A 23,705-nucleotide genomic window follows, 5' to 3' on the forward strand; every position below is an offset into this window, starting at 1 on the left:
TTCGACACCAATATACAACTGCAAGAATAATTCTGTTCATAAAACAGAACCACCCCTGCACATTCACATCTTCTTTAAAACCATGTTCATTCTAACTCAACAACACTGACCTACTTCCTCCATGTCAGTTTTCTTCAACCATTCACTAGTCAATAACAAATTCATCAACACATCATAATGACTGAAAATAAATTCATTGGGCCGAACGACCGGAGGTCACGAAGGGCAGGGAGTCCTTTTATGGCCATTTTTTTTTTGTCAAATGAAGGGTAACAAAAATTTCAATTTCATAAATTGGAAAAGAATATTCCTAAAAGATTCCTGTCACACAATTTTATTTGGTTACTTTCTCTTCACGGACGAATTTGCCCTCCTCATTACGCATCTCTTTCTTCTCTTCGAGTTCTCCAGTGTACTTCAACATCGTCCCCGGTCACAGTAGCTCCTCGACCACCAGCAGAGCTAGACCACAACCGTTACCATCGCCGCCTCCAACACCATCACCTCCATCGCCACCACCACTAGCTACACTAACCCAATCTTTCTCTCACACCAGAAATGCTCCTCCATTAACAAATTTTTGAAAAACCCTAGAACTGAAATCTGAAATACTATTGATGAAGATGGTCGTTCAACTGATGATAGTTGGGTTTTCATCTTCTTCATTAGGGTTTCAGTTGAGATAGAGAATTGAGTCGGGAATTGAGTCAATCGAATCACCAAAGTTACTCAAAATTCAAATCAGGGGGTTTCAATCGAATTACTCAATTCAATCTATGTTCAAAATAGCTGCTCAATTAACCTTGATTCGTTTTGGCTAACGAAGGTATGTGTTAAATTTCCCAATTCCAATCTTCTATATTACTGCAAAACTGGGAAATTTCCCAATTTCAATCTTTTATAATACACCAAAACTGTGTGTTATGGTTTTGAATTTGATCGAATGTTAAATTGGAAGAGTGGATAGTAACGAACTGCTTATGGTACTCCAGTAGATGTTTGATTTTTCTTGAAGATGACAATATTAGATTTGGTTATGTCATGTCACAGGGATCCTTTTTTCTGATTCATATATATTTATCTGTAACTATATCGATACCTCTTTGTGTACCTATATAGATACATGGATTCATCGCACGATGACTTACGTCGAAGCCCAAGACTTAATGAGCTGCAGGATAGGCAAAAGCAACTGTGGCGTGCTCAATATAAATCAAAACAAGAGAAAATGACCGAAAAGCAAAAACAGGCGTTCAATGAAAGACGGGTCTTACTTATCAAAAACGGAAGACAAGAATGGATGAAGCCAGTACAAGCTGTAAGTTTACCGATTCAATAATGCCCATCACATACCCATAAGCAAGGATTTTACAATATAAGCTTATTATAGATAGCTTTTATACATGTGCAGCAAGTTTTCAAGAGTCTAACTCAGCTGGAGCACATAAAGCAGAATCGGTCTTGATTCGTCGCCGAAGCCCAAGATTTATGGGATGCGGAAACACAGCAGAAACAAGTGATCAAGGTAATGCTGCAGTTAGCAGATTTAGTTGCCGAACTTAGTTGGATGAAAACCTCATCGCACAACCATAAGCAAGGATTTTGCAACATAAGCTTATTATATATAGCTTTTTACATGTGCAGCTAGTGTTCAAGTGTCTAACTCAGCTGGAGGATTCATTCCTCGCCGAAGCCCCAGATTTATTGGACGAGGGAACACTGCAGAATCGTTGGATCAAGGTAATGCTGTAGCTAGTAGAATTAGTTTCCGAACTTAGTTGGCTGAAAACATCTTGCACCGTATTAGTCATTGGATTAATCTATTGAAGGCCAGGGAAACATAAGAAACTCATAATCCTCGAACGAAACAGGATAAGCAAAAAAAAAAAAATGTCTTAGTTTGGTCGATGCATCCAATATCTTTATTGTGGATAGGATCTGTATTATGAAGACCTAATTATCTTAGTAAATCGTTAGATTCATTGTGCTGATAAATGACGCCTCATTGTTTTTAAACAGGGTGATAATATTAACAGTTATATTTGGTTTTTGTGCTTACTGTTAGTTTTGCCCGTCAACTGTGGTTGTTAGGTGCCTAGCATATATCATCTGGAGAAAGTTTTCTTCTTCTTTTTGTATGAGTCAGTAGTAATGGTGTCGGCATTACTCATTCGTTGACGAAAACAAATTCTTCAGATGTTGGTTCTTAGAATCTATAGACAACCTTTTTTACTAGCTGATTTGAATCTCCACTTCCTTCACTGTAATAACTGTCAATCCTTGGAACTGATCAAATTTACATATATTGTTATGGAACTTTGTGGTTCGGAAAATAAACATGTCCAAAGAACAGCTGGCCGGTGAACGAGAGAGGAAGCGTGTTCGAGAAAGAACCCGTCTTCTAATTATGACAGAAGAGCAGAGGTCGATTGAAAGTGAGCTTTATCGTAATCGAAAAAAAGCCGCCAAGGAAAAGCTAAACCTTCCTTCAACATCTATAGTCAACAATGATCCGCACATATCGGAAAAACAGCTGGCCGGTGAACGAGAAAGAAACCGTGTTCGGCAAAGAATCCATCGGCAAAATATGACGGAGGAGCAGAGGTTGATTGAAAGAGAGCATGATCGTAATCGATACTTAGCCGCCAAAGAAAAGCTGAACTTTCCTTCATCATCAGCAAGCAACACTTCATCAAACTTATTTGAACACGTTATGCATGAACATGTACAGGCAGAAGTTGAGAGACTTATCGGTGGCATCTCAACAGTAGGAATGAATACCAACGAAGGCTATATGGAGTTGGGGCCTGCAAGCAGAGGTAAGTTTTATGTACTTGAATTTTTCTATTCCTAAACTTGGTGAATCAAGTAGTACTGCAAGAGTATATTTTCATTCCTGGAGTCCAACCAGCAGCATAATTAACTTAACTTAAGCATCATGTAATTTGACTATCAGTAATTAGTTAGACATCGATCCGGGTCCAATCACACACACGTTATAGTTCTCCCACTCCACGTTATATTTTAAGTTGGCAAGGTAATGTGAATCAAGCACACACGTTATAATTCTCCCACTCCACTACAGTGTAGCTCTATCATGAAAGTAGATAGTGGGGCCGTGAGTTAGGATATATAGTGCATGTCAAAATCTATGCAGGGAAACGAGTGCATGCAACATATCATACGCTTTAGAATAGGACAACTTGAATCAAGTTTTAAAGATGATTGGTTTCAATGTGGGTGTTCCTCTTGTTTTTAACAAATTTAAACTGAAAAGATTATCAGTAAAAGCTCCCTTATGATGTCATTGGTGATTATATGGCACTCTCAGTCTAATAACACTTTCAGACTCTTTGTTTTTTACTTGAGACATCTTCTGGTTTCAATTTGGGTTGTTGAACTTTAATGTAATGAAAGTTATCTGAAATGTTTGGTTGTTGCAGTCATTTCATTCCCATCCATCACCTTGTTACTACTCTTCATTAACAGGAAATGTAAGAAACAGGAAATGGTTCCAAAATTTAATCCGAGTAGGCTCAACTCGGCATGGACCGATCTGGCCTAGCCCAGCTCAGACAATGGGGTCTTACAATGAAAGAACCTTTTATTTAACAAATTTTGGGACATAACTCAATGATTTAGTTGTAAAAGTCAGAGTTATTAGGCTTCTTTTAGGCGATCATTATGTAACTTTTGGATCACTATGAAAGATTTCACGGATTTTAGGTTAAGTCGATAGATTTTTCATATTTGTTGACATATATTTTTTTTTTGATACTAAGAGAAAATTTTCAATTTGATAAAAATCTGATTCTTTATTTCACAGCTCAGAAAATTTTCAATTCTTTATGTTAAAAACGGTGTTTTGTTTTTCCTCGGTCCCGGCCCACCCCACCGTGGCAGTGGTGTTCTAGTTTAAATGAGAAGATGATTACCTCAAATGAAATCCAAATCTTTTATGGCTAGACAATCCTCTCTGCTAATTCAGCACAATTCCAATCAGCTCTGGAATACTCTTCTCTTACTTATACAATCACCATTTGTTCCATAAGTTTGAGCCTGAAACCCTAATACTCGATTTCATCTTAAAATCTCTAACTCAAATCCCAATTTTCAAATCAATCAAAAACTCATCTCTAATCTGCCACTTGAACCCTCAATTTCAACTCAAACCCTAATTCACTGAGACATAAATCATCACCTGAAATCTTGATACAATCTGTAATTTCAACATAACCCTTCGATTAACTTAACACTTAACTCGGATAACAATCAGAATCATCTAAATCGAACCTATCTTCTAATTTATCAAATTCCTCTATTTCTTCCATGTACCCTAACTCTTGAACTTCATCAAAACTAACTCAGGAAGTTAATTAAACACCAACCCGTTTGTTCTTCATCTAGCCATAGCTCTGTATCTTTCTAAATCTCAGAACAATAATCGAATCCTCAAACCCTAATTCTTGATTCTTCTCTGAAGTTTGAGAATCAAACTCTAATTTGTCTTATTTGCTTCCAACACACAGAACCCCCAATTAATTACTTAATTCCATCCTCAATTGCTCATAAACCTAACTTTCTTTCTTCGGTTCATGTCTTCTTCTTCCTCTTAAGCTGAGTCAGCAACAACCTCGACTCTCCATCATTTATACAACCCCATCACCGATTCTCTTCAATCAACTCTCACTCTCATATCATAAGTCTCTCACAGGCGAAAAACAAAACAAAGAGAAGAAAGAGAAGAAAAACAGAGAGAAAGAAAGAAAGAAAAGAAATAAGAAGGAATAAAAGAAAACTGGTTTCTCTTCGATCGTCTTCTGGAGATAAGACCGAGAAAAGATGCTAAGGAACCCACGAGATTTGATAAGGGAAGGCAAGACGGTTTATCCTACAAAAAGACTATTTTCCCCTTCATACTGATAATATCTTCTTCGTCCAATATCCGAATGACACGTTCGAGCAGTCCATTCCGCGTAACTTTTCGAGATCTAACCAGCGGTATTAATTTTGTATCTATTTCATTGTTAGATTAATTTATATTAATTAAAATCCATATTAACTAATCGAGTTATTAACGACTAAATCGTCTCTTGACTGGTTTAATAGTGTTGACGAGCTTGAGGGTCCTTGCAAATCTTAAATCAGGTTTTTATCTAATAGTGAATATTAATTTCTTTGTTAAAAAGCTATCTTGGCTTTGATTGTAAGAAACCCTGATTTGAAAGACTATACAAGGAGAAGCTCTAGTATCTGAGAAACCTAATATCGACACTTTCGTGTGACCTAGTTGCAAACTAGAGTCGATTCTCTCTTAACCTAGGTTTCCAGTTCTTCTGAAAACCATTACTAGGTTTAACGACTTAAAAGACTTCGCTTAGGATTCATGAAGCAAGGTCCAACTATTTTCTTTGTAGTTGCATATCCTGATCTTACTTTTTCTATCGTATTGAGTTTAATCTTCTCTAAGATTTTCTCGAGATTTATCTACGACAGGTAAGATATAAAAAGTGATCACAACAGTTTCTTCGTCTCAGTCTCTTGTGATTCCGCAATAACTTCTTTTGTTAATCAGTTAGGTTATTATGAGGTGACTAATATTCTAGGATTGTCTTCGGAAGGCATAAGACCAGATTATTAGTTGTGTTTCCTGTTCACCTTGATCTTTATCTTAAGAAGGAAACCAAAAATATAATAGACTTATTTGTGGGAGATAGATTTGTTTATAGGTCTTCGACTTTAGGTCGTAGCAACTTCTAGGTTGTAAAGGAAGTCAGCTAGGGGAATCAAGTGTGCAGGGTCTTACGAGATTCAAGAGGCGTAAGGAACGCGACTGTACCTTAATCGGTGTCAGACTTGGTTATGGCTCAACTACATTCCATTCCGAAGTTCACTTGTAGTAGGCTAGAGTCTGTAGAGGCTTAATATAGTGTGGTTTTCAAGGCTGAACTAGGTCCCGGGGTTTTTCTGCATTTGCGGTTTCCTCATTAACAAAATTTCTGGTGTCTGTGTTATTTCTTTTCCGCATTATATTTTTGTTATATAATTGAAATATCACAGGTTGTGCGTTGTTCAATCACAATTGATAAATCTGGCCTTATTTGTTGAATAGAACTTGATCGACACTCGGACATTGGTCTTTGGTATCATCCGAGTTATTCTCATACCAATAAAGTTCACAGATTCGTATCTATTTGATTTACTGATTGTGTTGAGAAAGAGATAAAGCGCTTTGATATCTTTTTTGATTTATTTTTCTTAAGTTGATACTCTCGGAATTATATTGGAGTTTAGTCCACACAGATTGTCAAAGTAAAGAGACAACCTTCAAGTTTATACTCTCGGAGGAGGGACAACCTTCATCTTGAAAATCTCGGAAAATACACATCAAGTACAACAATGATCCGGAAATGGCTGATTTCTTAGATTATGAGATTGATTTTTCCCAACTCAAAGTCAAACTTATAATGATGATCTTTATAGCCAAATCGTGAACATGAATAGATCCTAAGAAACCCAATGCAAATAGTACCTTCCAGATCATGTTTAATTTCATTTATTAAGGTTGAAATCATCAATTTTTTTTTTTTTACACCCAAGTTCGATGAACCAGAGATAGGTTCGGCATGAAATTATCAGCCGAACCTAATTGTTATGCTACATAAGATGAACAGTTCGGCTTACTCGAAGTACAATAGTTATTGGCCGAACATATATTTTTTAACTTCCGACCTACTTACTAGTTAAATGTTTGGCTAATAAGAAATTTTCGTTATAAGCCAAACCTTACTCTGAGAGTTTTGAACAAAACTGAAGTAAAGTTTCAGGTTTTACTCTAAATATTGTATCAGTCGAACCATATATCTTCCCAAGTTCGGCTCATATTCAAAAAATCGTACCAACCTAACATGTTACTGATTTTCCACGAAACAGTTAAGTTCATACACATTTAAGGTTAAGTATTTTTGTTACGTATGTTTTCTATCGAGCAGCTTTTCTTAGGATTAATCAACCAAAAGAACTGGAAATGACTAAAGGTATTAAGAAAGTGAAGTCTACTAATGGAGAATACCAAGGTCCATTAAAATCAAGGATATTTTATCTCCATCTTCAATAGAACGAAAATACGAAGAAAACGCGAAAAGAATGAGGTCATTCCGACATCAGAAAAGAAGTTATGGCCAAAACAAAATCGAAAGACTTAGTCTACACAGAAAAGTTCGACTGGTAACTCCTCAGCAAGAGCCAGCCGAACCTGGAGCCTACAAATCATGATTTTTGAAGTGTTTACAGAGAGATGTTCAGCTGAAAGTGATCTAATCGAGTAGGCCGAACCGGACAACCACCTGGGTAAATTTAACTTCTCGGGCGACAAATGTTGGCATGGTATTAGCCGAACCTAACACTGTTTTGGGACATCTTTAGACGCGAAATTAACTTCTATCTCATGGAGATACGATCCCGGAAGGATTATAAATCCTAACTTTGAGGGTTTTATATAAGAAGACATCCAAATCCCTAAGGAGATATCTTTCGATCTTTATCATCTCTTTACACAACATTCTATCATTTATATTATCTTTCTCATCATAAAGAAGACATCCAAAGCCTAACATGAAACACATCAATTTTTGAGAAGAAAAATCAAGTTAGAGGTTCGACCTATAAACCGAATAACGGAAAACATGAACCATTTTAAATTACAAGTTCGGCTCATAAACAAACTATCGAATCAGCCGAACCTGATTTTTTTATAGAACCTGGAGAAATAGTGTCAGGTTCGGCTAGTAATTGAACTTTCGAAAAAACTGAACTTCATAACTTCAATGATTTATATATAAATACTAGAAAATTCGGCTATCGTTTAGAAATGATTTATCAGCCGAACTATTCATAAGCTCTTTCAGAACGAAGAACAATGAACACTTCGACTGATGATTCGTCTCGCTGATAAGCCAAACTTCATTGTAACCACAAAAAGGTCTAGTTTTTATGAATTAATCATATTTTATCACCATTAAAAAAATAGTAAAATAAGAGATGGTTTGTAGAAAATATATTTTTATCCACATTTCTGGAGAGAGTTCTTCGTTCGGTTGAATTTCTGCTTCCAATAATTCAACTTCTTCTTGTTCTTCCATTGGCGGATTAGAAGAAGATTTAGAATGGCTACCTATTGCAAGTTTCTCTGTGCGAGTCATTTTTGTAGTTGTATTTGATAGACTATCAAATTTTCACGATCAAATTTTTTGTGTATCGCTTCGCAAGTGGGGATCAGATAGAGAAGGAAGAAAATATGTTTAAGTTTAAAACTGATTTTAATCTTTAGGTTTTTAAATTAAGAATAAAGGAATTTAGTAATACAAACCTTTTAAGGGTATGTAAATCATTACATACCGATTAGACACCCCTTATAACACACCTCAGTTGGGAAAATAAATCTTTATGCCCTAAATTTTTTCCATATACCGGTTCTTTTGGTCGCGGAGGGGAGGGGGAGTGTTGAGTTCAGTTTTCTTGCTGTGGCATGGAGATTGGAAGTGGATTAAATTGGCCTTAAGGTTATGATTGAGAACTGCATATTTTAAGTACGAAAACGGACAAGAATGAACAAGAAGACAGCCATGACTTGGTTACTGCTTTAAACCACGATAAGCCGCCATATCATATGTAAAGGTATCGGGGTTGTTGCCGACAATCTTTGCCTTGGAATTAGCACCCAAACCATTCACTGCACGTCTGCACAGAAAGCTTGGGTCGCTATTGTACGTATCACATTCCCCTCCAGCAAACGCATTGGCCATTCCAAATTCCTCAGCCCCCTCAAGATTTATAGGAGCGGACTGGATTTTATTCTTGGACGCGTCCTTCAACGAAAAACACTACTCCCTGAGATGCATAATGCATTTTTCCTTTACTCAACCGACCTAAAGAAATTTGTTCACCTTGCGGCTAGATCAGGATGGGCCTCCTCGGCTTTTCATGCAGAAGCCCAGGCTCTGTTGCAGGTTAACAAAGTGTACCTCAATGGCAAGTGGAGAACACAATTAGGCGATGTAAAGCAAATTGAGGAATATATCCCTTGCGCGGTGTCAGTATATCAACAGGAGGCATAACTCATCTGCGGACTCTTTGACAAAAGAACATAGAATAGGAAGATTACTACATATGTCAAAACATATGCATGATCACATTCACAAGTCGAACAACTTGTGTAATATTTTTGACAGCCAAGAAATTGCTAACATGTTATATTACATTTCTTAGGTATTACAATTCTCTTTCCATCAGAAAAAACAAATACGGAGTAAATAAACAAAACCAAACGCATCTGCCATATAGCCATTGGATTCATGAATAGTTTACTTTTCTACAAATGTGCGCAAATTCAAGTTTATCATAGTTTCTCTGCACACATCGATCCAGCCATCACCACCTCCTGGTAAACGGCAAACGTTGAGAAAAGGATTTTTCTTTTTTTTCTTTGAAACATGAGAAAAGGTTTTGGCGGAGTTGGACCAATTTTCTTTCCCAGGCATGGAGATTGCAAGTGGATTAAATGGGCCTTGAGGTTATGATCGAGTAGTTTGAAGTTTGAACCAACCATCTATTAACACAATATCTAGTACGCGTACGTGTACGTGTAAAACGTGACTTGATTTTTAAGGTTGTACACGTTAGTTTCTAAATTAAGAGTTTGTTCTCTTTGGAAATACTGTATCTTGATGCCCAAGAAGCTCTAGTTGAGCCCCTTTCGTGTACAACTCTGTATATATATTACGGTAAAGATAGCCATATATATTACGGTAAAGATAGCCATAGTTCATGAATCCTGCTTCTTTGTTTATAGTTATCTTTACAAGAGAAGAGAAGGTATGGAAGCTCAACAATTTCCATCTTCTGCTATTCAAGGTGCTAGTACTGGTGTTGAAAGGATGCTTGAAAATCTACCCTTGATGATTGCGGGAGTATGGTCAGATGAAAGAGAGTTACAGCTTGAGGCGACTACACAGTTTCGGAAACTACTAGCAGTTGAACGAAGTCGTCCGATCGACGTAGTTATTCAATCGGGTGTTGTTCCTAAATTTGTGGAATTTCTAAAGAGAGAAGATTACCCACAGATACAGTTTGAGGCAGCTTGGGCTCTCACAAACATTGCATCGGGAACCTTGGATCACGTTAGGGTTGTAATTGAGAGTGGAGCAGTTCCTATTTTTGTCAGACTTATTGGATCTCCATGTGATGATGTTCGAGAACAGGCTGTCTGGGCACTTGGGAATGTTGCCGGTGAATCCCCCAAAAATAGAGATCTTGTTCTTGGACAAGGGGCTTTGATTCCGTTGCTTCAACAGGTGAATGAGCATGCAAAACTTTCTATGCTTAGAATTGCCACATGGACTTTGTCAAGCTTCTGTAAGGGAAAGCCTGGGCCTCCTTTTGAACAGATAAGACCTGTTCTACCAGCGCTCGAGCGTCTCATTCATTCAACAGATGAGGAAGTTATGACAGATGTTTGTTGGGCCTTATCATATTTGTCTGATGGTACGACTGACAAAATTCAAGCTGTTGTTGATGCTAATGTCTGTCCACGTCTTGCGGAGCTTCTAATGAATCCTTACCCTTCAGTGGTCATCCCTGCGCTTCGCACTGTTGGAAATATTTGTACTGGTAATGATATGCAGACACAGATCATTATGAACCATCAATTACTTCCTTGCCTTCTGAACTTGCTTACGAAAAATCACAAGGAAAGCATCAAGAAGGAAGCATGCTGGACCATTTCAAACATTACAGCCGGGAACACGGATCAGATACAGGCTGTCATTGCAGCTGAAATTATAGGCCCTCTGGTACATCTGCTCCAAACTGCTGAATTTGATATAAAGAAAGGCGCTGCATGGGCTATCTCTAATGCTGTTGATGGTGGCACCGATGAACAAATCAAGTATCTGGTTGGCCAGGGTTGCATCAGACCACTGTGTGATCTGCTCGTTTGTCCAGGAACTTGTCCTGACCCAAGAATTGTGACAGTTTGTTTAAAAGGTTTAGAGAATATATTAAAGGTTGGGGAAGCTGAGAAGAACTTAGGTACTACTGGTGGTGTCAATGTATATGCACAGTTGATTGATGAAGCTGAAGGGTTAGAGAAGATTAAAAATCTAAAGAGTCATGACAACACAGAGATTAATGAGAAGGCAGTGAAGATTCTTGAGACTTACTGGATGGAAGATGATGATAAGCCATTGCCCCCTGGTGACGCAGCTTCTGCTGCTGACTCATCTAAGGAGAGAAAGCTTGTTTCCCAGTTGAAAAGACCAACTCTTGAAAAACCTTCTGAAAATACAAATGGCATGGAAACCCAATCTGAAGTGGAGAGAGCTCAGTTAGAACAACCAGAAACAGGAGCAACGGTGGGGCCATCTGGGTTCCAGTTTCCACTTTTGAAGAAGTTGAAAACATGGCTTTCTTGGTAGTATGAAGCATTCCTTTCCTCCAACAGTTTACAATCTTTTTATTTTACTGGCGAATTCATAAGTATAATTTTTTTATTTATTTTTTAAGAATAACCATTACCTGGTTTACAAGATAGCCTATCCACATTTGTCTCACAACTGAGTTCACAAAAATGTATCTTTTGAGATTATTAGTCCCACGTTGTTCGGCAATCTAAGATCATGTGGTTTATATTCTTTTAGGGCCTCTCCACTCATTGCCAATTGGTTTTGAGTTGGATGCCCGTATTCTAACATTGTATCAGAGTAGGCTATTTGCGACGAGTCTTTGTCCGCGTCTTTACCCCGCGTCACCCGATTTATTTGTCCACGTGTTAGGCCCAACGAGGTTACACGTAAGGGGGCGTGTTGAGATTATTAGTCCCACATTGTTGGGCAATCTAAGATCCCGCGGTTTATAATCACTTAGGATCTCTCCACTCATTGCCAAATTGAAGTTTGCCTTCTTTTTTTTGTCCGTGTTTTTTCCGTCATGAGGTTTTATCCTTAATCTGTATCCACACCATCGATATGTAACGGTATGCTGACAATCTGTATCCGGGTTGCTGCTGACAATCTTTGCCGTGAATTAGCTCAAAATCGCGGCCAATGGCAAACAATGAGATTTTTCTTCGCCTGAATCATAATTTCCTACGTAACAAAAAAAATGATAGAAAAAATGGGTGGTCAACAAACAAGTACCACTGAGACATCTAAGAGAGAGTGAAACTACATAATCCGTAATACTAATTGGCGAAACCCTCTACTTTGTGTAAAAGATCTGTTTGCCATTGTATGTTTCACGATCACTTCTATGCTAGTGTGGACGAATTCAGTTTTATCATAATTTCTTTGCACTCGCATCCATCGAGCCATCACCACCTTGGTAAACGGCAAACAATGAGAAAAGGTTGTGGCAGAGAGAGTTCAGTTTTCTTCCCTGGGTATAAAGATTGAAAGCGGATAAAATGGGCCTCAAAGCTATGATCTAGTGCTGCACATTTTAAGTTAGGAAAATGAACAAGAAGACATGGTGGGTTGGCTAGCAGTCATGACTTGGTCACTGCTTCAAACCACAATAAGCCGCCATATGTAATGGTATCGGGGTTCTTACTGACAATCTTTTCCGTGGATTGTTTGCCGGAAAGCTTGGTTCGCCACTGAATGTTTAACATTCCCCACCGACAAACGCATTGGCCATTCCAAATGTCTCAACCCCCTCAGAATTTATAGGGGCGGCTGCATTTCATTCTCAGATGCGTCTTTTAAAGAAAAAGACTACTCCATGATGCATTTCTCCTATACTAGATCGGGATGGGTCTCCTTGGCTCTTCATGCAGAAGCCCAGGCTCTGCCGCAGGCTATTTCGTGGCTGACTTATATGATTTAATTTTATAAAACGTTGATTAGGATCGTTGAACTTCATGATAATCACATAATCAAATACACAAAGATTAGTTTATATGGAATGCCTTATAGCGCTAATTCGTAGTACGTCGGTCATCTTTTAGGCAGCGATAATACCTTGTGGAGGTCATGCTTTCTCCTACTTCATCTCTTACGTTATGAATTATCAATTCTCCGAACCCAATACCGATGACTATTGTGTTCCTCTTATAGGTAGAAGGAGGACCAAGTTCCTAGGGCTTAGTTGTAGCATTAAATCTCGACCGTCCATCAAATAAGAGATATATTAGGAATCTGACTCCTTATATAAACCAGATTATAGATATTTAGCAATATCCTAGTTATAACCAAGATTCTCACATGGGACAAATAAAGATAATTAATCTCATAATAAATTATCTTACATTCTCTCACTGGTCCATGTGATTATCTAGTAATGGTTAATTACAGAATTCATAAGGCGCGCGTAATTGCTAAACATAATACATTAGTGGTTAACGTAATACCTTGATTGAATAAGCTACTTATGCGAGTCATAGCGGTTGCACGTTGTCTTGTTATCAACATGTTCCCTTCCATGTACCACAACATAAACAACTTGCTCAACTAGGCCTTTAAGAGGAGTATCATAATGGTCCAGTGATGTCTATAAAAGAAAGACAATTTCTTTTAACATTCATCCATTCACATAAGTGTATACTAAACATGGATACATAAATAATTCAGAATGACATTAGTAAGATCTCAATAAGTGTTCAAAAATAAGCACATAAATTAGCTGAAAATAATCAATTACTCCCACAGACCAAAGATTTCAATTTTTTCTTAAGAGGTCTTAAAAGGTAACGGTCCAATAAGTGCATCTGCGGATGCAATTGTGCTAAAGCAATAAATGAACAAATATTGTTTCTGAATTGCTTGATTCACGCATATATACTCAAGGTTCATGCGTTTTGTTCCTTTTGTATCATATCGTGCTTTGATGCTGCGAAGCTAAGACGATAAATTTCAGCAATGTAGAGACAAACCTTAAGTCTCTAAGTATCGCAATCATAAATATTCAAACTCAATTGTGGGACTAGCATTAATGGATTCTTCATTTATAGAATCCATACATCCACAAAATTGAAGTCTGAAAACCCAATCAACTCTAGTTGGGTTTGCTAACTAATTATAAGACATAAGTTAAGATAATATCTCAAAATTCTTAATATCTTTCCCGTAATTTGCTCTTCGATTCTTAAGGCATTTAGTTAACATATCAACAACTTGTTATAAGTTTCATATCAGAATTAAGACGTAATGAAGATTAAATTTGTATCTTCTATCCAACATGAAATAAAATCTGTTAAATATTTTATTATCTCATGGTAAGCTTCATTAATATTCTTTATTTCAAAAAACATAGAGATATGCATAAAGTCAAGATCACTACTTGTAAGTAGTATGTCTTAACATACATGACCAAGAGTATGTATTTCTCCCACTGATCTTGAGGTATACGCATAAATCTGTAGTAATTTCATTCAAAACTTGAAACATTTATAATTTTGTTGAATTTCATATACCATTATGGGAGGCTGCTTAAATTTCATACTTTGATTTCTAAAAATTGTAGACTAAAATTTATCATTAGTAAAGGCTATTTTCACATTTAAGTAATGCAACTCGCCATATTGAGCTACTAATACTACTATGATAATTCTGAATAAGTCTTTCTTTGACACGAGAGAAAAACTTATTTATAATCGATGCATCATTTCAATAAAATCTTTGGTTGCAGTTCGAGCTTTATATCATACAGTTATGCTATTACACACAACTGTTTTATGTCGTTTGTGCAACTAAATTATATCCCGGACTTGACGTTCAACCGCTGATTTTATCTCACATAGCATCAATCCATTAACCAAAATTATTATGATACACATAATGGTTTGTGAACCAGAAACGGGGTCTTTGCCATTCCATATCAAAATGAAATAAATTCCTGTAAGAAAATCACTGAAACAACATGAACAACTTTCTTTCAATCTCTTTTGAGACCTTCTTAATGCTAGTAAATGTTGTTATCAGGAAATTTCTTTATTGGCGGTAGTTTTATTATGGAATATAAGATCAAAAAATTTGTGTTCTTTCATTATCTAACATTCCGACAATGATAATATTCACAATATCTGTAGAAATTTTAAATAAGAGATCGTTATCATGACCTCTTGAACAGATATATGCACGAACTCCTACCGATTATGCCATCACTAATGAATTTATATTTTCGGTTTCAACAAATATCATACTACAGTTAGAACATTAAATAATACCATTTGGATTACTTATAAAAACCAATGAAACAATAATAGTTTTCAAATTCAATTTTCATTCTTGGAAATGTAAACCATAACTTAAAGGTGACCTAAACTAGGTTTACAAACTTTCTAGTCCAAAGTGTGTCCTTGAAACTCCTTTATTCGGAAATCTATTTAATTGTAGAAAGAACATACATTCAGAGATGTGTGGAAATTATGCATCTCATTATGTTTCTAACTATTTCCATAAAAGTATGATTTTTCCTTAGGTAATAAACAATTTTATCTTCCAAAAATTGGACAATTAATTAAAAGTGTACAAAATAATCATAATCAACAATTAATAAGAACAAAAACTGAAAATTATAATACAGATAAATGACAATTAAGCTTAAAATAATTACATACCTTCAATAAGTTTCTCCTGTAGTAAAACCTTATCAAGGAACAATGTGAGACATGAAAAACATCAGTACATATTTTACCTTCTCATACACACAACATTATGTTTGTTTAATACCACACTAGAGTCACCTGTGGGCGAATCTCGTTCTATCATGTATTAACAAATTCAAATAATTTTAATGTTAAACCTAATACATCGGAATAATAGTCACCTGTAGGTAGCTATTATTTTACATGTATATGAAATATTTAGATAATCTTAATGCTTGTTTAAAAGTGTGAACAAAAACTACTTGTGAGCAGCATTGTTCCTATCGTTAAATCAAACTAAAAGGACTTAAAATATACAACACTTACCAGATAAGAGCATAGCATCACTGTGGTGATAACAAAACTATCCAGCAAACATGTACAATTGCAATTATCACACTAAGTTTTCTTGTGATATTGCACAGTCCCACTCAATGATATGGACATACTTGATCTGATCATAAATTTGGTTGCTTATAAACAATAATGAGTAACCCTAAAACATCAATCACGAACATTTATTCAAAAGCATGCCATACATAAATTATGAAAAAATATCAATACCCTATAATCGAAAAATATCCAAACATAATGAAATTTTTCTTAAACCAAAATCGAGCATGAAGCAAGTCTATAAACTATAAATATAATTCAATGATGAAATTTCGTTGAAGAAAAATTCTTTGATGCATCCCTCATTTAAATATGATACAAGCTTAAAGATCGTGATAAATAACGGATATATGATGAATTAATATGAAAGGTGTTAAATAGTCAATGAATACATTTTCAGAAATATGGAGAAATTTATCAAAAATAAAACCTCAATAAGTTTTGAACAACATAAGAAAAATTCGTAATATGTTACTCAACTCGATAATGAGTTAATTTATGTAAATTTTCTTTTATGCACTTTAAGAAATAACGTAAAATCATGTGCCGATTATTTAATTACCATAATGTATGATCAGATATTGTACACTTCAATGTTATCTTAAACATGTGAACTCAAATTACCTGTGGGTAATTGTTGTTCTAATACATTTAAGAAAAACAATATTATAAGCACTTGACATGATAAGGATTATGACTGGAAAAATTATTTGACATCACTATGGTGATAGCCAAACAACTCAAAAATAATGCCATAATAACTACTAAACATTGCCTTTACGGCTTGGCGTATTCGTGCTTGTAATAAAATTATTATTATTGCTAAGATAAAACACTCTAGTATCACTGTGGTGATAGCTAAAGAATATGACCTAAGAATCTGAAGCACAATAATTTTATACGTACAATTGAAATTATCATCAACATTGGGAGAAAAGTGAAACATAGTGACACAAGACACCCTCAAGATTCAAATCAGTTCATATCCATAATGTATGATCAACAATCATATCAGTCAATGTTTTCTTAAATACATGAACTCCAATTTTCTGTGGGTAAATTCTGTTCTAATATATTTAAGAAAAACAATATTACAAGCATTAGAAAAACTGTGATCATGGACAAAAGTGATTTGACATCACTGTGGTGATAGCCAATCAACTAAAATAATGCCATTATCACATGATATCGATAACTGCAAAACCTACATTTTACGATTTGCAAATTTATGCTTATAATAACATTATGATTATATTGAGATATAACACTCTAGCATCATTGTGGTGATAACTATAGAGTCCCATAATAATTTCAAGTATAATCTCATAAAATCCAAAAAGAAAAACAATAATCTGAGAGAAACTATTCCCTAATGCAAAAGCACACAAACCATATCATAACGTACACACAAACTTTACAGTGTCAAACATGGTTCGAATTAAAATATTATAATGAATTCGGTATGAAATCGCCTCAGATTATATGTACATTAGTTTTCAATAAAGCGGAAGCACAATAATGGGATCATATTTCGTTAGTAAAAACCATTCATAATTTCTTGACACTATTATAGAAATCAATTTTAATTATAGGTCTATTATGATTCTATAATAAATGAGCGTTTGATAAAAATCAATTTCAAATTCACACTACATGATTTTAACGGGCAGAAGTATAACAGTGGGTTCATTTCTTTATAGGAGACCCTCTCTTTAATAGCACATATACATTGTATACATATAAATAGGTTCCAACTATTAATAAATTTAGTTAACCTTAATCAAAATTAAGAAAGAACCAAAAAAGAAAAAGAAAAAAGTTACTATTGGTTCTGTTTAGAAATAGCTTACCGGTGAACCCAAAACATTAGTACACCATCCTTTCTTTATTTATTAAGACCCACTTTAGAAAAACGTTAATTTAAAAAAATAAAATAAAAAAAACCCACTAGAGAACAAGACTTCTAATTACAAGTCTTAAAACTGAACAGAAGAAACTTGAATGGATAGGAACTATAATGGTTTAGTCTTAATTCAGGAAGGGAACAGGACGAGAACAGTTCTGGATAGTGAAACTGGTAAGATTAGCATTGGTTCCAGGTGTCTACATTCAAAAAAGGGTATCGGTTCTTTACAATCAGGGCCCATTAAACAATATCATCTAACGTAAAACCACAGGCCCACAACACCATTTGTTTTCCAGCTTACGGAAGAGACAATCAAATCTAAAAACAAAAAAAAACTGATGCGGCGGAAATAGTTTGACGAGTGATTTTCATTTCAAGCGAGTGATGATGACGACCTTATAGCGGTAGCGAGATGTATAACGTCAATTATACATGATCACAAATTAAAAAAAACTACATTATTATTGCACGCCGTAAATGGCCGATCATGAGTTCTAAACACAGACTTTTGATGCCAACTATAAGATTTAATTTTATAGAGCGTTGATTAGGATCGTTGAACTTCATGATAATCACATAATCAAATACACAAAGATTAGTTTATATGGAATACCTTATAGCGCTAATCCGTAGTACGTCGATCATCTTTAGGGCAACAATAATACCTTGTGGAGTTCATGGTTTCTCCTTCTTCACCTCTTATGTTATGAATTATCAATTCTCCGAACCTAATACCGATGGCTATTGTGTTCTTCTTATAGGTAGAAGGAGGACCACGTTCTTAAGGTTTAGTTTTAGCATTAAATCTCGACCGTCCATCAAAGAAGAGATATATTAGGAATCTGACTCCTTATATAAACCAGATTATAGATATTTAGCAATATCCTAGTTATAACCAAGATTCTCACATGGGCCAAATAAAGATAATTAATCTCATAATAAATACATTCTCCCACTGGTCCATGTGATTATCTAGTAATGGTTAATTACAGGATTCATAAGGCGCGCGTAATTGCTAAACATAATACATTAGTGGTTAACGTAATACTTTGATTGAATAAGCTACTTACGCGAGTCATAGCGGTTGCACGTTATCTTGTTATCAACATGTTCCCTTCCATGTACCACAACATAAACAACTTGCTCAACTAGGCCTTTAAGAGGAGTATCATAATGGTCCAGTGATGTCTATAAAAGAAAGACAATTTCTTTTAACATTCATCCATTCACATAAGTGTATACTAAACATGGATACAGAAATAATTCAGAATGAAATTAGTAACAGCTCAATAAGTATTCAAAAATAAGCACATAAATTAGCTGAAAATAATCAATTACTCCCACAGACCTAAGATTTCAATCTTTTCTTAAGAGGTCTTAAAAGATAACGGTCCAATAAGTGCATCTGCCTCGGGAACTTTAGATAACGTTAGGGTTGTAATTGAGAGTGGAGCAGTTCCTAACCTTGTCATACTTCTTGGATCTCCAAGTGATGATGTTCGCGAACAGGCTGTCTGGGCACTTGGAAATGTTGCTGGTGAATCCCCCAAAAGTCGAGATCATGTTCTTGGAGAAGGGGCTTTGATTCCGTTGCTTCAACAGTTGAATGAACATGCCAAATTTCTATGCTTAGACGTGCCACATGGACTTTGTTAAACTTCTATAGGGACAACCCTCAACCTCCTTTTCAGCAGACAAGACCTGCTCTACCAGCGCTCAACCGTCTCATTCATTCAACAGATGAGAAAGTCTTGACATATGCATGTTGGGCATTATCATATTTGTCTGTCAGTGAAGCTAATGTCTGTCCACGTCTTGTGGAGCTTCTAAGGAATCCTTACCCTGCAGTGCTCATTCCTACCCTTCGCATTGTTGGAAATATTTGTGCTGGTAATGATATACAGACACAGATCATTATGAACCATCAATTACTTCCTTGCCTCCTGAACTTGCTTACGAGCAATCACAAGGAAAGCATCAAGAAGAAAGCATGCTGGACAATTTCAAACATTGTAGCCGGGAACAAGGATCAGATACAGGCCGTCATTGCAGCTGAAATCATAGGCCCTCTGGTACATCTGCTTCAAACTGCTAAATTTGATATAAAGAAAGACGCTGCATGGGCTATCTCTAATGCTACTTATAGTGGCACTGATGAACAAATCAAGTATCTGGTGGGCCAGGGTTGCATCAGACCACTGTGTGATCTTCTCGTTTGTCCTGACCCAATAATTGTGACAGTTTGTTTAAAAGGTTTAGAGAATATCTTAAGGGTTGGGGAAGCTGAGAAGAACTTAGGTACTACTGGTGGTGTAAATGTATATGCACAGTTGATTGATGAAGCTGAAGGGTTAGAGAAGATTAAAAATCTACAGCGTCATGACAACACAGAGATTAGTGACAAGGCAGTGAAGATTCTTGAGACTTACTGGATGGAAGATGATGATGAGCCATTTCCCCCTGGTGACGCAGCTGCTGCTGCTGGCTCATCTGAGGAGAGAGAGCTTGTTTCCCAGTTGAAAAGACCAACTCCAGAAAAACCTTTTGAAAATACAAATGGCATGGAAACCCAAGCTGAAGGGGAGAGAGCTCAGTTAGAACAACCAGAAACAGGAGTAACGGTAGGGCCACCTGGGTTCCGGTTTCCAGTTTTGAAGAAGTTGAAAACATGGTTCCAGTTTGGAAGAAGTTGAAAACATGGTTTTTTCCATCTTTGTAGCATGAAGCATACGAATGTTCTCCTTTCCTCCAACAGTTTACAATCTTTTTATTTTACTGGCGTCATGAGTATAATTTTTTTAATTATTTTTTAAGAATGGTCACCTGGTTTACAAGATAGCTAATCCACAGTTGTCTCACAACTGAGTTCACAAAAATGTGTCACAGACTGAGAAATTTGACAACCTATAATAGAGAGAATCAATGAGGATGTGCGTGACATTCGATTATATCACTCTGAAGTGTTGATGTTTGTGTTCTTTTTCTGTCCATGTTTTATCCCGTCATGAGGTTTTATTGACAACGTTTTAGCGAGGCTAGTTACTTAGCATGTTGGTTATCTAAAGATTGTATTCACAACGTTTTAGTGATGCTAGTTACCTAGTTAGTTATCAAAGGAAGATTTTTGTAATTTCGATTTTAACGACGCAACATATGTGCCAAAATATGTGTCCAAGGATGTTCAAATTCTTTGCATTTGCAGGTCTTTTGAGCATGACAGGTGCGTAGTGTACTATATTTTAGTATTGCATCGATACTCTTGTTTGGGTGTTTTCTTGTGGATATATAACATTGTATTACTTTTGTTTTTGCAGCTTTCATAGGGCGAATAATAATATTCTTAAAGAAATAACCTAAAGTAATGATTTTTGAGATTTTTAATATTTATTCCCTGATGTCACAAATTATTTATTTTTTGGATTTGACATATCTCTCAAATTAGAGATGGAAATTTTGTAAATTTTACGGCGTTGGATTTTTTATACACGTTGCGTAAAATAAAATCTAACAACTTATTATAAAGGGTTATTTTGGAAACATAACATATAAAAAAAGGAAAATATTACTCTTTATGGGGAAAACTAGAAAGGAAAAGACTTACAGGGGTAGTCAGATGAGAATAAAACCTTATTCCAAGAGAAGAGAACTTATTTAAACAAGATGGCGATATCTTCGCAACAACTTAGTATTCTTCAAAAAGTATGTGATGACCAAGAGCAATCTCTTTGCTCTTTGAGAAATGAACTTAAAGAAGTAATAGAGTCATCTATCGCTGAAAGAGATACACTCATTCAAGGTAGAATAACTTTAAGTGTAAAGGAGAATCAGCTTAAAGAACAATATTCCAAATTAGAAGAATCTTACTCTTCTCTTGCGAAGAAAAATGCCTTTCTTATTTCCAAAGAGAAAAATCTTCGGCCTCGACTTAAAGGTTTAGTTGGAGATAAATTTGATGACGGAATGGACCGTTGGGAGAATAATTGTCTGTCCTTGATTCAACACCTTATTTCGCAAAAGGAAGGTAGTCATAATAGTTTGACTGCCTTAATTATCTTTTCTTTGTCATATCTCTCTGAATTCTTTATCTTAATGAAATTTGTATTCTATCTTTCGCAGAGTCTGAGAAGAATCTTCATTCTTCCATTTCTGTTTTGGAGGCTAAATATGCCAAACTTCGCAAAGAAAATGCATTTCTCGTCTCTACTCTTACTGGTTCTCGCGACCGAGCAGAAAGAAGACATGATTATCTTGCTTATTTTAAGGTTATTCAAGATAGGAATCATCAGAGATCACTTCTTCGCCAAGTTCATCTCCGGGCTGAAGTCCTTGTAAATGGAATTTTATTGTCCAAATCTCTTCCTCCTACATAAATTGATCCTTTAGAAGTAGATGATGATGAAGTTCCTCGTCCTGCTGATAGTGATTATGATTACGAAACCGGTGCAGAGGATAATTTCTTGGAAGATGAAGAAGAGATTCCTTCTAAAGAAGCATCTGCTGGTGTTAATCAGAATGAGAAAGAAATTTCTCCTGAAGAAGTAATTGCTGGCGATAATCAAGATGCTAGTCAAGGAGAAGATCAAAACCGAAATGAAGGAGAGGCTTGCGAGAATATTGGCGAAGAATTTCTGTTATCTCCTGCTACTGAAATTAATACTGAAGCTTGAGCTTCTTATCTAGCTTTGTCTTCTTGAACTGTCTTATTTTTATCACTTTTGCGAGTTACATTTTTCAACCAACTTTGGAGTCAATTTTTCCTTTGAAAATTTTGTTGATGAGAAAGATAATGCTTCTTGTGTATTGATTCCCATACTTGCCTCTCATTATCTTTCTTACAAAAAATAATCTGTTACGGATACTTATAAATATTTTGTTTTATCATATGGTCTTATTTTTCCTTCCTAATTAAAGGTCTTATTATGCCACCTCTTGTCATTGCGACAAAATCGCAGGACGTCCTTGCACTTTCATGCAAAAACCCATTGATCTTGCCTTAACTTTTTCTTTTGTATTATGGCCTCTTCAGGAATGTTGCGACAATATGACAGGTCTAAATATTCTTGCGAAAATAAAGTCCCATGACATTGACGTCTTGAGACGAAATCGCAGGTCGTCTTCGCACTTTCATGCGAAAACCCATTGATCTCGTCTTATCCTTTTCTTTTGTATTATTGCCTCTTCAGGATTGTTGCACAAATATGACAAGCCTTAATATCTCTGCGAATAAAAAGCCTCATGACATTTGTGTCTTAAGACACTTATCAGCTCCCTAATGGAGGGTGCCGCCCTTATCTCCCCCTGGTTTCCCCTTCAAGGAGGCGTACTTCTACCATACAAGGTTAGCTCCTCCCATCCAGTCTTAACAACAACCAGTTGTTTTCGCAACCTCTTATCCCTTTTACCTATAGGGCTTATGGTTACGAGACTGCACCCTAAGTGGGGTTTTCTTCAGGACGAGTGCAGTATAAGCCAAGACTTGTCAAGAATGGAAAGGTACGCTTCAAACGTCCCTGGCATTCTTAACTCAACCGTGTACCTCGGCGCCTTGATCAGATCTGCACTCCTTGGGAGAGTCCTTATTACCTTAGTCGCCCAACCCAAGTCATATGCTTAAGCTGAGAATCCAAGGTGCCTCTCCCGGATGGGCTTTATTGACCCCAAATCTCCATGACTCAGGTTCCGGTGGCGGTGTAGCCTTTCCCTGAGCCATGCAACAGGTACCCCCTAATATGACGTACTTTAGGTCTTACATTTGCCTCTTGCGAA

General features: G+C 36.1%; 1 protein-coding gene and 2 pseudogenes across 1 annotated transcript; all 3 read left to right on the forward strand.

Moving 5' to 3' along the window:
- Positions 1 to 258: 258 nt before the first annotated feature.
- On the forward strand, positions 259 to 3,711 carry LOC113313733. The gene is made up of 6 exons (XM_026562530.1): positions 259 to 826; positions 1,120 to 1,318; positions 1,412 to 1,525; positions 1,645 to 1,740; positions 2,349 to 2,819; positions 3,490 to 3,711. The coding sequence occupies exons 2-6, from the start codon at positions 1,297 to 1,299 to the stop codon at positions 3,627 to 3,629; spliced, it is 843 nt and encodes a 280-aa protein (XP_026418315.1). The 5' UTR covers positions 259 to 826; positions 1,120 to 1,296; the 3' UTR covers positions 3,630 to 3,711.
- A 6,155-nt stretch (positions 3,712 to 9,866) lies between these two features.
- LOC113311839 lies at positions 9,867 to 11,474 on the forward strand (annotated as a pseudogene).
- Positions 11,475 to 18,034: 6,560 nt separating this feature from the next.
- LOC113311840 lies at positions 18,035 to 20,632 on the forward strand (annotated as a pseudogene).
- Positions 20,633 to 23,705: the final 3,073 nt, after the last annotated feature.

Source organism: Papaver somniferum, chromosome 9, assembly GCF_003573695.1.
Source record: "Papaver somniferum cultivar HN1 chromosome 9, ASM357369v1, whole genome shotgun sequence".
In the NCBI taxonomy this organism is placed as follows: domain Eukaryota; kingdom Viridiplantae; phylum Streptophyta; class Magnoliopsida; order Ranunculales; family Papaveraceae; genus Papaver; species Papaver somniferum.

What these genes read in the sequence shown, in the direction of transcription:
- LOC113313733 (XM_026562530.1), top strand. Translation starts at nt 1,297, where the DNA reads ATGGATGAAGCCAGTACAAGCT. An exon ending in AGCAGAAACAAGTGATCAAG is followed by an intron (nt 1,526 to 1,644) that starts GTAATGCTGCAG and finishes TTACATGTGCAG; the next exon opens with CTAGTGTTCAAGTGTCTAAC. An exon ending in TGCAGAATCGTTGGATCAAG is followed by an intron (nt 1,741 to 2,348) that starts GTAATGCTGTAG and finishes ACATGTCCAAAG; the next exon opens with AACAGCTGGCCGGTGAACGA.